At 36.0% G+C, this 14,480-nt stretch overlaps 1 protein-coding gene across 1 annotated transcript; it reads right to left on the bottom strand.

Moving 5' to 3' along the window:
- Positions 1–1,817: 1,817 nt before the first annotated feature.
- On the bottom strand, positions 1,818–13,949 carry LOC108666346 (partitioning defective 6 homolog alpha-like). Its single transcript, XM_018153198.2, has 5 exons — positions 13,563–13,949; positions 7,186–7,414; positions 6,680–6,798; positions 5,907–6,173; positions 1,818–5,712 (listed from the first exon to the last, which is right to left on the bottom strand). Exons 1-5 carry the CDS (start codon positions 13,632–13,634, stop codon positions 5,410–5,412), a joined length of 990 nt encoding a protein of 329 aa, XP_018008687.1. The 5' UTR covers positions 13,635–13,949; the 3' UTR covers positions 1,818–5,409.
- Between the last annotated feature and the right edge of the window lie 531 nt (positions 13,950–14,480).

The following is a 14,480-nucleotide window of genomic DNA, read 5'->3' as shown; positions in this document are numbered from 1 at the left end:
TGTTAGCTTATAATTGTTGTTTATTACTGTTGATTCTATAATAAGCGAAGGATATTATATATTATTAAAAAATGCCGTTGTGACAGTATTCAAAAGGTTCTGTCATATACTTTTCTAAACGAAAAAGCGATGAGCTCATGGCATCCATTGACCCTAAATTTGGTCTATTTAGGGCAAAACGTAGTAGAAAATGTGGACTAGCATAAAATTGACAGATTTCATCACGATTTTATGGAAGGTTTTCATTTCAGCCACCAAACTGTTACACAAGAAGTACAAAACTCAATGAAGTTCGTCAACTAGGCGCAATAATTTTTGGACCGTGACACCGAATTGATGTTTGCATCATGTTTTCTAAATCATATCAAAAAATATCACGGGAGTTGGATCACAGAAAAACTAGATAATTTGTGCGATTCTCCTTTCCTGTTTACCTTACTGGATTGAAATATCATACCAGAATTTTTCTGTGATCTCCATCACTCACGTATCAGATACCGTCTCTAAGTACAAGACATTCGATCAAGCAGGGTGGCCCAGTGGTTACAGTTCAGAGCACCAAGATTGGCGCAGAGAGGCGAGGGTTCGATCCCAGCTCTGTGCGCCAGTTTCTGGTCAGAATCGGCGAGGATCGAGGCCGGGCGGTTAAGTACAACAGAATTTGAATCAGTGAGTTGCGAGTTCGAGACCGCAAAATGCTGTGAATGTTCTGCGATGCTAAGAATCGGCGACAGGCCTACGGCCTAATAAACGCTGAAACCGCCATTCTATTCTAAGTCTTGATAATCATTACCAGGACGTGCATGCGGTTACCAGCAACAGTGGCCTTACAATCAATTATTAAATTCCAGAAATTGCATTCCGCTGCTTCGGAGGAAGGCTACCGTAGTCCGCATGATAAATCTCACACAAGTCGCTGCGTGTGTCACGCATGCGTCTTTTGACACTTGAACGAAATTTACAGCAGTGAAAAATTACGTGTACGAATTTTTCTCCCTGCTTCAAATAGTTGCTAGTGACCATTGATTCCTGGACACGTTGATTTTTCACAATTACTATCTATACTCAATGTGCGGTAAAGGAAGGGCCAAAAAGTCGCCTAATCTTTCGTGCACGAGCTTGAGCCAGAATGAATTCGTAATGGGTAAATGAGTAAACTGTGCACTAGAATAATTTGCTAACGTTTTAATGTCACTTGCATTGCACCCGAGGCGGAATTATTGTTAACAGCAAAACTGTTATCATTTGGTTGAATGGCATGCAATTTACAAGGTAATCGCATCGGTAGAGGGGATTAAAACACAAGGTTGAGTGAAATTTCAGGATTTAGATCCTAAAATTTCTGACGAGACAGGAATCCAATAGAATATAATCAAAATACGAAACCAGAAGACTGGGATAGAAAATTTGTGAAAAAAATGAAATTTTTCTCAAAAAATTATATTAAAATTGTTTTAATAATATTGGTTATTCAGAAATCGGTTACATCAACGCAGCCTCACACCTGAGACAGAGCAGAACAAGAGTACGAGTATGACAAGCTGGGACCAAACGATCTGTAGAGGCTGATGAGAAAAGTTGTAACAGCCGAAAGCAAGTGTGAGTATGAATATTGATATATTTATGTCAGATTTACAATTATTGTGATTCTACCGAAAAATTCCATTTGAAAACTGTTAATCATTGAAGTTACGGAGTGAAAAACGATGGATTATATTAAAATGCTGCAATCCGATGTGCGTATGTTTCATAAAAAAGTATTTACTTCTCGTGAATATACTCTGCGTCAGGTTAAGTAGCTAGCAAGAGGTCTTGTAAACAATAATACATGGACACTTTAATCATATAGGTAATTGAAGATACAATATAGATTAAATGACAATAACATTAAAAGATACGAATTCCTAAACCAAGCGAGAACAGCGAGATCAGAATACATATTTTTTCGTCTTTGGAAACACTTAGAAAAGTTGCAATATGAATTAACGGATTCAAACTTCATTAGTAAATGATGCTTCTTGGAAATCATAGATGTTTCTGGAAATCGATAATCACTTCTTGACAAGAAATCTTAGGGAAAGAAAAAAAGTTCAAGGGTTCAATGCGACCATGTTTATAATATTGTTTTTAAATCTAATGCAGGAAGACTGGAAGGCACAAGAACGCAGACACAAAAGCCCGCCACTTAAAACTAAGGCACAAATCTTACGTGTACGTATCAGGCCCGAGACTACGATACAAAAATACGTATCGCGTACGATACAGTGATTACAATCGCTTACGATACAATAATTTGAATCGCTTACGATACAGTAACTCGAATCGCGTGCGATACAGTGATTAAAATCGCGTACGATACAGTGATTGAAATCGCGTACGATACAGTGATTAAAATCACGTTCGAAACAGTGATTAAAATCAAGTACGATACAGTGATTAATATCGCGTACGATACAGTGATTAAAATCGCGTACGATACAGTGATTACGATCGCGTACGATACAGAGATTAAAATCGCGTACGATACAGTGATTACGATCGCGTACGATACAGAGATTAAAATCGCGTACGATACAGTGATTACGATCGCGTACGATACAGTGACTACAATCCCATACGATACAGTGATTAAAATCGCGTACGATACAGTGATTAAAATCAAGTACGATACAGTGATTAAAATCAAGTTCGATACAGTGATTAAAATCAAGTTCGATACAGTGATTAAAATCACGTTCGAAACAGTTATTAAAATCAAGTACGATACAGTGATTGAAATCGCGTACGATACAGTGATTAAAATCACGTTCGAAACAGTGATTAAAATCAAGTACGATACAGTGATTGAAATCGCGTACGATGCGACAATTCAGATCGCGGAGAGTTGCCAGGGTAACAAGCAGCAGAAAATAATTAAATTATTGAAAGTTGATTATAATAGATGATGATTTGACGGAATAATCTGAACCCATCAGGTACTCCCACTCGTAATGATTGAGGTCTTGTAATCGGTACACAATTGGCAACAATTATCTAGGAGACAGTAGAGCAAAAATCCAACTCTTCGAATGTATTAGAAAAATATATACAAGAAATACACGTTTCCCAATAAAAGATTTGAGTTCCTACATATACATAATACCGAGAATGTTGATTATACAGCAAGACGTTTACACGTGTTCAATGGCTTCAACCTACGAGGAATGTAAGATTGTATTAAATGCATTTCATCAACACGATTCTTTTTGTCTTTGATATAAAAATTCAGCAAATTCTGGACCGGCAACTTTTCAAGGCCACAAAATGCAAGTTATAGTAACGTTCGTTTCAGAGTAGTGCAAATGCATAGGAATGTCATACTCACAACCAATATTTGGACCCTAATCAAGATTATATTTTACAATCACAGAACCCAGATATAAACATATTTCTCTTGAACAGCTATTTTAACATACAATAACACTTTAAACGTCGTCGAAAGGCACATTATTACGGATGGCAAGGTGAGCAGATTATAAATGTTTACATGTACACATTTGTAGCAGCAATATCAAATTTTGACATAGTTTGAAGGAGTTCGTATATTTAGGGTGCAGCTCTTCATAAGGAAAAGTTAGATTAATAAGAATGCCATTTTTTCAATTTGAAGGAATATCTACACTCGTCCTTATTAAAGATTGAGGTTACAGTCGCAAACCGCTGCTTCTACCTAAACTAAGTCCACGATCAGGCAAGAGGAACGAAGCTCTAAAAACCTTATTCATGCATGTAAGTGAAATAATTTCAGGCGCGCATATAATATGAAATCACAAAGCTACTTATTTCAGTCTTAGTACTGCGGATAGAATCTGCAAAAACTAACTTTACATTCATAAGGTTACTAAGGTCACGGTAGATGAATAAAAATCCCACAAAGCACTGCCAAGCCTTCCATGATACAAAATAAATTCAAAAACGTACGGTAAGTTCAATGGACAATTCATTAATTCATTTCTATTGATTGGATACAAAATATTAATGCAGTGCAATGTTCATATTTAGGCGCACGATAAAAAATCCCTGATTGATTCACTAGCATTAAATGCATTTATACTTTATGTAATCAATCAATTATACATGGTACTTTGATGAAATAATTTTCGCCTTAATTGCCTAGAGACAAAAATCATCCGAGCGGGACTGATGTCGATAAATCAGGAGGCAATCCATAATTACAACGTAATTTTTTCATTAACAATATTAAAATAGAAGTTAATGTCATTAAAATCAACAAATACATTGATAGCCCCCAGCTGTCCATTAGCTGCACGCTGCTGTCTCCTAGCTTCTGTGTTTTGATATGCTATAGGTAGCTGCCTCAAGCATTGTTTATTGACATTTCTCAACAACCAACAAATTTCATATTGAGGTTTGATGCAAAAATTACTAAATTCAGACAATAGATACCTTCGCGATCAACGATCATGTGCCTGAAGTAACAAAAACGGTGAGATAACAAACCAATTGACTGAAAATTTTACCCACAAAACTCAAAACATTAGTACAGATACTACGAGAAATCAATTTTGATGAGAGCAACAGTGAGTTAATTATCAAATTTCATATTTATTTCAAATTTTATACTTTTCAAATACTTATTTCGCCATTGGGATGAGAGCAGCCTGCATTCAGCAGATGAAAATCTTGAAAACAGAGTAATTTTCTTGTACAGATTTGATTAACTCATTCAATATGATTAATTGATGCTAAACTGATTATTCAGGCTTAACTGAAAACTGTTGGACGTTAGACTGAAGATTGATAACAACAGTTAAAAACTGAGAAATTTAGGACTTATCATTCTTTCCATCTTCATGTGGCAGTTGCCTTTCACATATCTCAAAACAATGGAACGGGTAATAATATCTTAGGAATCTTTCAAAGGTCTAAGAAGAAATACAAGTAAAAACATTGATAAAATCTGTTAAGTGAAGCCCTTATTGTCAAAATGAAAACAATTCAATCATTGAATGCCAGCCCTGATGCCTAGTCTAGGTAAAGGAAAGGGGTTATCAAGATCAGCAAATTACGTAAGTACAAATTATTTTGATAAAGAGCACAATAAGGCATCTGATCATCAAAGGTGAAACAGAATGTCAGCTTGCTACGTTAGCGCAGTGCTTTGGTTGTGGCATTATCGACAGATATTAATATGATGCAGTGATTCTTCTAAGCATTAGCAGCATTATATAATCAAAGCAGTTGCAAAAGTATCGCTAAAGGACAGTAGACATTAGAAAAGTTCTTTGTTACACGAGTTAAAAGAAAACACAAGATTGCTAAAAAGATGCTGTGAAGCTCTGACAACATTACTCAACAATCATGATAAACATAAGGCTCACATTCAGCATACTATAACGCCAGCTTCATCTACAAATGAAGCACACCTTCGTCAGACTTGGCATCACCAGAATTTTGTGTGACGTTGCCTTTAAGCGACATTCCTTGAGTCAAGTCTTTAATTTCATCAACGTCATATGCATCGTCGTCAGAGTTGTTTTGCTGCGAGCTCTGTGACAGGTGGGATGCTCTGGAGAGCTGAGAGCCGGCAGACGATACACCAGAGTTGCGGGAGAAGGAACCCCTGCGAGGGTGTTGGCTGAGAGTGTGTTGATTGGCAGGCTTCACAGTGATGATCAGGTTGCTGCTATTGGCTACCATCATGTCCGTCACCTGAAAAATTGTTGATGTTTAAAAACAATTGGGGAAAACATTGGAGGACGCGAAATTTAATGAAACTTATCTAAGATTCTGTAATAAAAAAGAGCAAATTAGTTAAAATATCTTTGAATTCATCAGTTCACATCTTGTCATATTATAGTGGAATTTTTTTCAAAAACTATAGGTACCTTAGTATTGCTACTCACCTGATCAAGGGTTTTGCCATTGACTTCTATGCCGTTCACCTCCAAGACTTCATCATTCACAGCCAAGAGACCCGTACTCTCAGCCAGGCCCCCGGGAACAAGCCGGGAAATAAATATACCAGGGACTCGCTCCAGTCCCTGAGCTGTTACCCGCACGGACGTGCCATCACGAATGTAAAATCCAAGAGGCTTATCACTGCCATGCTTCAGCAGGCGCACTCTCCGGCACACTTCAGGCACAACATCTACATCAATGATGGCTGCAACCTGCCAGGAGTAACGAGGCTTAGCAGAAACAATTTTCAGTCCTGAGAGTATGTGAACACTGAACAGACAATTATAATTCATGCAAAATTTTAACAAGATAATAATGAAAAAGTCTGTATACTTACAATTTCAGACATTATTGAATAAAACTCTACTGCAACACTGACATTGCTACCAACCTACTGGTAATTATAGAGCAAGAATAGCACATACAAGCATATCTAAAGAATAGGCCAAAAAAGCTACATTGCCAAGCAGCAAAAGCTGTTCAATTACCAGTATTCAAAAATGAGGTAATTTTTACTTACTGATGATATAAATAATACTCCTGTAGAGATTGCCTATCCTTCTTGCAAAAATTGAACTGGTATAGACTTCATCAATATGGAGATAAATGGAAATAAGTGACTAGGTATATATACCTGATCTAAAATCATCACTTTCATCAATTAAATCAGCTAATTTTGCAAAGTAAAAATTAGGAAACATGCAGAGTGTTGACATACTTGTCTGAAGTCTTGAGGATAAGATATCTGCAACCTGTTCTTGCTCTGTGTTCCACCAAACGGAGATAAAAGACTCAACTTGGAGTTGGATCCATTTGGAAGTGAATCCAAGCTCTCCCCTGGTGAGCAAACAAGCCAATATGTCCCAATAAAAAATCAGTTAAGTTGTTCACAATTTGCTATCAAATTCAGTTGGGCGGCTCCTGAATCACATTCCTAAAATTGTGGTGAAAAAAAAAATCACAACAAATTTTAAATATTTTAGTGTCTAGAAGGCATGACTGCTCTTGCCACAAAAAGGCATGGTATCAGAAAAATTCTGTACCAAATTGTGTATGATTTGATCTAAAGTAAAATAATGAATTTATTTCTCACATTTTCTATGCAATATGAATTTAATCCAAATTTTAAGAATAATTATTTAGTTACATGCAGATGTTAAATGAAATTTCATAATAGATATATGAATTGAACTTAATAGCATGAGAAATTTCCCTTATCCTCACCCTTTCTTTGCACACTAATACGCAGTAGTGTCCGCCTAATCTGAAGAGCTTTTCTGAAGTTGTCATCATTGCTGAGTGGCAGAAGATCTCCATCTCCAGGGTCTGTATATGACAGAACAATTCCTGCATTCTTCGGAAGGCAGTGAATGCTTTCCACTAAATCTCTGAAGCTATCAAGAGTGTCAAATTTATTCCTCTCTATGCTGAAGCGTCGGAACTCTGCATCAAACTGTAAAAGGAAAATCAGTATTAAAAATGCAAGAGAAAATTTCATGCTGCTTCCATTTCATTATTTACAAATATAGAGGAATAGTTATTTTTTAATGTAGCCAAAATTTTTTCTATTCGTGTTGCAACTTATAACTGAAAAAAATTCATTCAATGCCAGTAGAGTGAGAATATTCAATATGAAATCTTTTTATCAACCTAAAGTAGGTATGTGTACAAGAACAGAAACCATGTGCCCATAACATATACCTATATGTTATCAATTTACAGAGGTATGTATGTTCAACAGTTGCATGTTATGTTCTGTGTTCACATGGTAATTATAACTCAGGGCTGACTTTTTACTGGCATAGTATGGCTCAAAATCACTTATCATCAAACAGGGTAATAAGGGACGGTTTTAAGTGTTTTTGTTAATAACTTCTTACCATGAAATACCGTAAAATGGGGTAACTTAGACCGGCGGGGTAACTTAGACCACTTTTCGATTTTTTTACAAAAACCCCCACAACTCAAAAACTATTTGACATAGAAAAATTTTGTCAATGGGCATTAAAGGCCTAATACTGAGGCTACATAACACAATTAATAATTGATTTTACCATCCGGTCTAAGTTACCCCAAGAGCTGGGGTAACAAAGACCATCACTTTTTTTGAAATTACATAAAGACTATGAGAGGCAGGAGCCAGCAATTTATGGTGAGTAAAGCTCGAGTATAGACCTGTATTTTACATGTTTCAATTCAAGTTTAATTTAGCTAGTAAGAAAATGGCATCATTTATAAGAAAAAAAGTGGTCTAAGTTACCCCATTTTACGGTATTTCATTAATAAGTTTGGGCTCATTTTAAAGCTCTTTGTGAGGGCTATCATATGGCATCTTCAAAAAATTTATATGCATTTGTAAAGTGCCACACCCAAAATAAAAGCATCCCAAATTACCCCTTTAAATGAGGTAATGCAGGACACTTGAAATTAAACTCAATTTTTAAACGTTTGAAGCATGCAAAGTGCACTCATCCATTACTAACAGTACTCTGAAGTCCTCCACTTCCATTGTAGATGATGTAGATGTAAAATAACTGACATTTTCTGTGATTTTTTGGTACTCATTTTTCCTATATTGATATGACATGTTATAAAGGGTGAACCAGAATTACCTTACCCTTTTAATTTGTTAATAAATAAAAAACTACTAACGTTATGAAGTTGAAACTTGTTTTATTTAAAAGAAGAAAATTTTTATGGTAATATAATTACTTGGAATAAAACTTCCTTTTAAAACTTCCTAAAATGACACTTGATATAAAACTTCATTTTAAAACATTTGAAGCCTGTAGAGCGTACTCATCTATTACTAACAGTACTCTGAAGTCCTCTTCTTTCATTGTAGATGATGTAGAGGTAGAATAAATGAGAGAACCATATACATTACCGGTAATTACCGTATTATTGATGCGATAATACCGTATTATTGACGCAATATTACCGTATCCATGAACATTCCATTGAGCATTTACAACAACCTTGTCCACTACAAGCTTCATATTAGCAGCCTTATAGCATTTTTTCTGTATCTGTAAGCTTACAGGATGGCTTGTCATTTCACACCATTTTAATTGGGTAAAGTGAATTTACTATAAAAAAAGATTGTGAAAAACATACCTGAAACAGAAAGGAATTTTTCAGTGACAACCAACATATGATTTGGAGAAATAAATCTTAGTTTAGGTCAATTACTTTTCATTCTATGATGCCTGGTGCACAATTCTATATATGACATTCTATGCACAATTTTGTGATGACCGATGATGCACTAATTTTTCGATAAGTGAATTTTTTTTGCTGAGCAAGGTAAATGTAATCAATATTCTTTGTTCTTAATCAATTTTTTTCTTAACTGGAGCCTTTGCTGAGGTTCTACTGTAAATGTGTTTTTGGGGGTGTCCCGAGTAGCCCCAGGGGGAGTGTCCCAAGTAGCCCCGCCGTGTGGAAATGGCTGCCATTTTTTTGGATTGTGGTACCGTAAACTGGGGTAACTTAGACCACTTTTCGTTTTTTTAACAAAAACCCCCAAAACTCAAAAACTATTTGACATAGAAAAATTCTGTCAATGGGCATTAAAGGCCTAATACTGAGGCTACGTAACACAATAGAAAGATTTAAAAAGTTTGCACATCTAATAGGTTAAAAAATTAAAAATGTGACCCACGAAAAAAAGCTATTATTTGAAGCCTGTCAGAGTACCCCCTCCAATTTTTTTATTTTTTGACAAAATAACTCCAGGTTTCGATGCATTGTAGTACAACTCTTCTAGTTACATATGCACTTAACAAATTTTAGGAAAGTCTCATAGTTTGCAAATGGGGGGTGCCGCCCCCCAATGGGGGAACTTAGACCACCTGGGGGGCGAGACCCCCATTTGCAAACTATGAAACTTTCCTCAAATTTGTCATTTGCATAAGTAACTAGAAGAGTTCTACTACAATGCACCAAAACCTGGAGTTATTTGGAGTTATTTTACCAAAAAATATAATTGATTTTACCACCCGGTCTAAGATACCCCAAGAGCTGGGGTAACAAAGACCATCACTTTTTTTTAAATTACATCAAAACTATGAGAGGCAGGAGCCAGCAATTTATGGTGAGTGAAGCTAGAGTATAGACCTGTATTTTGCATGTTTCAATTTAAGTTTAACTTATCTAGTAAAAAAATGGCATCATTAAAAAAAAAAAGTGGTCTAAGTTACCCCAGTTTACGGTATGCAAATTCCACAAATAAAATTTTCATGCTGACACTTGTCCGCCACTTTTTTCTAAGCAAAATTTTTAATACGTCAAATATTTTTTTTACTACAGACCTTAACAGAAGAAACTTCAAAATTTTGTTTTTTCACCATTTTTTTCAGGAATTTTTCAAAGCTAGTAAATGTAGTATTTTCAAACCTCCTTTATACTACATAGATAGGAAAAATTTTGACGTTTACGCCACTATATTTAGTTTTGCAATATTCCAATTAGTTTTGCTACTAAAACAGTTTTACGCCGTGTCATAGGACTGTCCCAAGTTACCCTGCACATCCCGAGTAGCCCCGGTTGACCGTACTCTCAAAACACTACACTATGCGCCAGCCAGGGTTGGCGATTTTCTTGATTTAAAAAAAAAAAAATAATAAAAATCAAAAATCAATGATTTTTTCATGCTTTTTTTTATTTATTTGATTTTTTCAGTTTTTTTTGTCTTTTTTGAGGTGTTATTTTTTATGTTGCAATTAGCCAACTAACAATAACAGTATATGGATCATAATGGATGGCTAAAAAGGGCACTTTAAAGCTAGAGTATAGACCTGTATTTTGCATGTTTCAATTTAAGTTTAACTTATCTAGTAAAAAAATGGCATCATTTTGAAAAAAAGGGGTCAAATTTACCCCAGTTAACGGTATAGTCCATTTACGCGCATTGTTATTAGGTACCTATTGATTGTGTCAATTTTGTTGGCCGGGAGGATGTCAGGAATGTAGTCCCAACATTGTCATGCAGGTTTGTACTGTTGACGTACAGGTTCATACCTTACTTGCCGCAACCAGTCCAGACTCCAGTCATTCATTAGAAGGCACCGATGGCACATCTAAAGCCATGTTGCCTTCTTTAATTTGGTAATTCATGTCCGATTGAATTGTGATCTATTTTATTAATTTTCTTTTTGTTGGAATGGTGAGTGTGGGAGGCCTTAAAAAAAATCAATGAGTGAATATTCATAACTGTGCTGACACTTAGAACCTGAGTTGACGCATTAGCAAATCTAGTTAACTCATATCCAACCACAACGCAATGCGGATACACGTTTGTGTGTACGCTGTACGGTCAGTGTGAATATGATAGCGTAATTTGCGTTGCCGCGCGTCCTTATTTAAACTATTTTAGCTTTCTAAAAGTACGGCGCATGCCGCGCGGCGGATTTTTTTACCGGCATAGTATGGCGCACCGCGCAGGTCGTTGAAATGACAAAATAAATTCCCGCGCACCTGGCACATCTTCCTGAACATGGTAATGTAGGATGATGCTTCATGCTGGTATCCATGATAATTTGCTGGTCTACTTATTATACATACCGGTAGTGACAAACCAGAGATTTTTTAGAATCAGTTCATTTTTGATTTCCTTATTTACTCAAGATTTAAACCAATTTCTTATGTATTATAATGCTGGTACTGTAAACTGGGGTAACTTAGACCACTTTTTTTTTTTAAATGATGCAATTTTTTTACTAGATAAGTTAAACTTAAATTGAAACATGCAAAATACAGGTCTATACTCTAGCTTCACTTCAAACATGAAATGTTATATATGGTAATTTTAAATTAATTTCCAAGCCGGTCTATGTTACCCCATTAGGGCTGACATTAGGTGGTCTAAGTTCCCCCATTGGGGGGCGGCGCCCCCCCATTTGCAAACTATGAGACTTTCCTAAAATTTGTTTGTTGCATATGTAACTAGAAGAGTTGTACTACAATGCATCAAAACCTGGAGTTATTTTGCCAAAAAATAAAAAAATTGGAGGGGGTATACTCCGACAGGCTTTGAATAATAGCTTTTTTTCGTGGGTCACATTTTTAATTTTTTAACCTATTAGATATGCAAACTTTTTAAATCTTTCTATTGTGTTACGTAGACTCAGTATTAGGCCTTTAATGCCCATTGACGAAATTTTTCTATGTCAAATAGTTTTTGAGTTTTAGGGGTTTTTGTTAAAAAATGAAGTGTTCTAAGTTACCCCGGGAGTCTAAGTTACCCCGGGAGACTGGGAGTCTAAGTTACCCCAGTTTACGGTATCCATGATACGGTACTTTGCTTGTCTACTTATAGAACTCAAAAATGAACTTGAGGGAGTCTGGGAGAGTCTAAAAAACTCTCTGCTTTGCCACTATGCAGGTATAAGACTTCAAATTTAACTTGAAGGAGTGGCTAAAGATCTCCCTGCTTTGCCAGTGAGTCGGGGCAGGCGGCCCATAGTGACAAACCAGAGATTTTTTTAGAATCAGTTCATTTTTAATTTCCTCATTAGGTACCTACTCAAGATTTAAACTACTTTTTTATGTTGGGTAAACGCGGTATATTCCGACATCATAGGTAATTCCGTCACCTCTCCAGCTTTTCCTTTATATTAAGCTTTGTTTTTTAGTTCCATGCGTTTGTTGATGGTTGAAATGGTGACGTCATGCATTTGCGAGTCAAAATACTGCCAAAACAGAAAACACTAGGTCTTGGCCATCTAGTGGGAAAATATTGAGATCCAAAGAGAGACAATGCATGCCACTGAACTGACAATAATAAAATGTAAGACATGTCCGGGTTACTTCTGACTCTTCCGCTTGTCCGCCTTGTTGGATACGGAACGTACGGTAATCGTAAACTGCAGCTGTTCTACATACAAAATGTAATCAGACAGTGTTCAGTGTTGCCATATGACTTTGGAGAAAATTTCTTCAAAATAAAGTTCTAGATTTCTCATTCACCAAATTTCCGTATCAAGAAAAATCATATATTATTGAAAGATAATTAAAATCATACTGTACTGAGTAATGTGAGTATTATGTCTGTTCCTCCACAAACTGCTCATGCGCACTGCGCGGCAGCGCGATGTAGAATTGATGGCCGGGATTGCGCGAACACGTGCATGAAGAGAATCAATTTTCATTACATTGCGCCAATTGTGCACAGCAATAGCTTAAAAAATGTGAAAATGCACGGGAAAATTCATCGAAAACATACATCATCCTGAGTGTGGCCACCATAGTGGCAAAGCAGAGAGTTTTTTAGACTCTCCCTCAAGTTCATTTTTGAGTCCTATAAGTAGACCAGTAAAGTATCATGGATACCAGCATTATCTTACATAAGAAATTGGTTCAAGTCTTGAGTAAATGAGGAAATTAAAAATGAACTGATTCTAAAAAATCTCTGGTTTGTCACTATGTTTGCCACTATGATTTATAAAATAAAATTGCCACTACTATTATATGTAACAAATATTAGTTGTTGATCATTGAAATTAGAGCTAGCAGTTACATAGAAGAAATAGGCTATCATATGATAATTAAAAATTATTTATTATTTTACTGAAAATTCCATTAATAGTCAACTTTCTTACCTTACTCTTTACTTCCAAAAGAGTACTTGGGATTAGCTTGGCATTAGCTGTAGTTTTAGAACTGCGAGACATTTTTCTGGATAGCTAAATAAAAAAAATGACAAATATTTATCTTTTCAGTTAACTGAAGATCCACCGGTCCGGTCAACTTACAAACTGATTGGTTTTGAACCAATTCCTAATTTTACCTACTAAGAATAAAAGATTTAAAGTAGGAACCTCTCACTCTCAGGGCTCAGTTTCGAATTTATGCCTTCAAATAAAACACATGTTCTGACCAAAAAATTACTACAATTAAAAATCTGGCAACTCATCTCTCCTGAAACGGAAAGTTTATACTCAACAAAATATTTATATAGTCATTTGTTAGTAAGCTAAGAGCAATATTTTCGTTGATACCTAACACTCGATGTTTAGATAATTACTGTAGAAATCTGCTATGACAACTTACCCTGTCATATCAGATATATACCCTAAAACCTGGAAGTGACTAGCGGTCCAAGCTTCGGAGAGCGTGTGCGACTCTCTATCGTCTCCACAAAATTATTCTCGCGAAATTAATACTCGGGACATTTTAAAAGTTTGACATCGTAGGCATAAATATTCGTATTCATAATCTTCTATCACGTCTACTGATTGAATTGGCGACCGACGGTGTGTTCAGGCGTCACCAATTAAAAATGTCAGACAAGTCCTTGCTCTATCCTCATTGTGTTGAAAGTACATTTTTAAACGATGGATGAACTAAACGGTACCCGATTCAATCCAAAACCATCGCCGGAACGTTTAGGAAAATTCAACATACGCAGGGTAGCTGAGCCCTCGAAATCGCAGATTTGAGAGCGAGTAATGGATTCTGTTTTTCAGCTACAACGTAAAAAAACACAGCGATGTCTCGAATCGGCGTGAGTCGGATCA

This window comes from Hyalella azteca, unplaced genomic scaffold (assembly GCF_000764305.2).
Source record: "Hyalella azteca isolate HAZT.00-mixed unplaced genomic scaffold, Hazt_2.0.2 contig5432, whole genome shotgun sequence".
Lineage (NCBI taxonomy): Eukaryota > Metazoa > Arthropoda > Malacostraca > Amphipoda > Hyalellidae > Hyalella > Hyalella azteca.
Note: the sequence above shows the minus strand (reverse complement) of the source record. Positions and strands in the feature narration are given on the sequence as shown.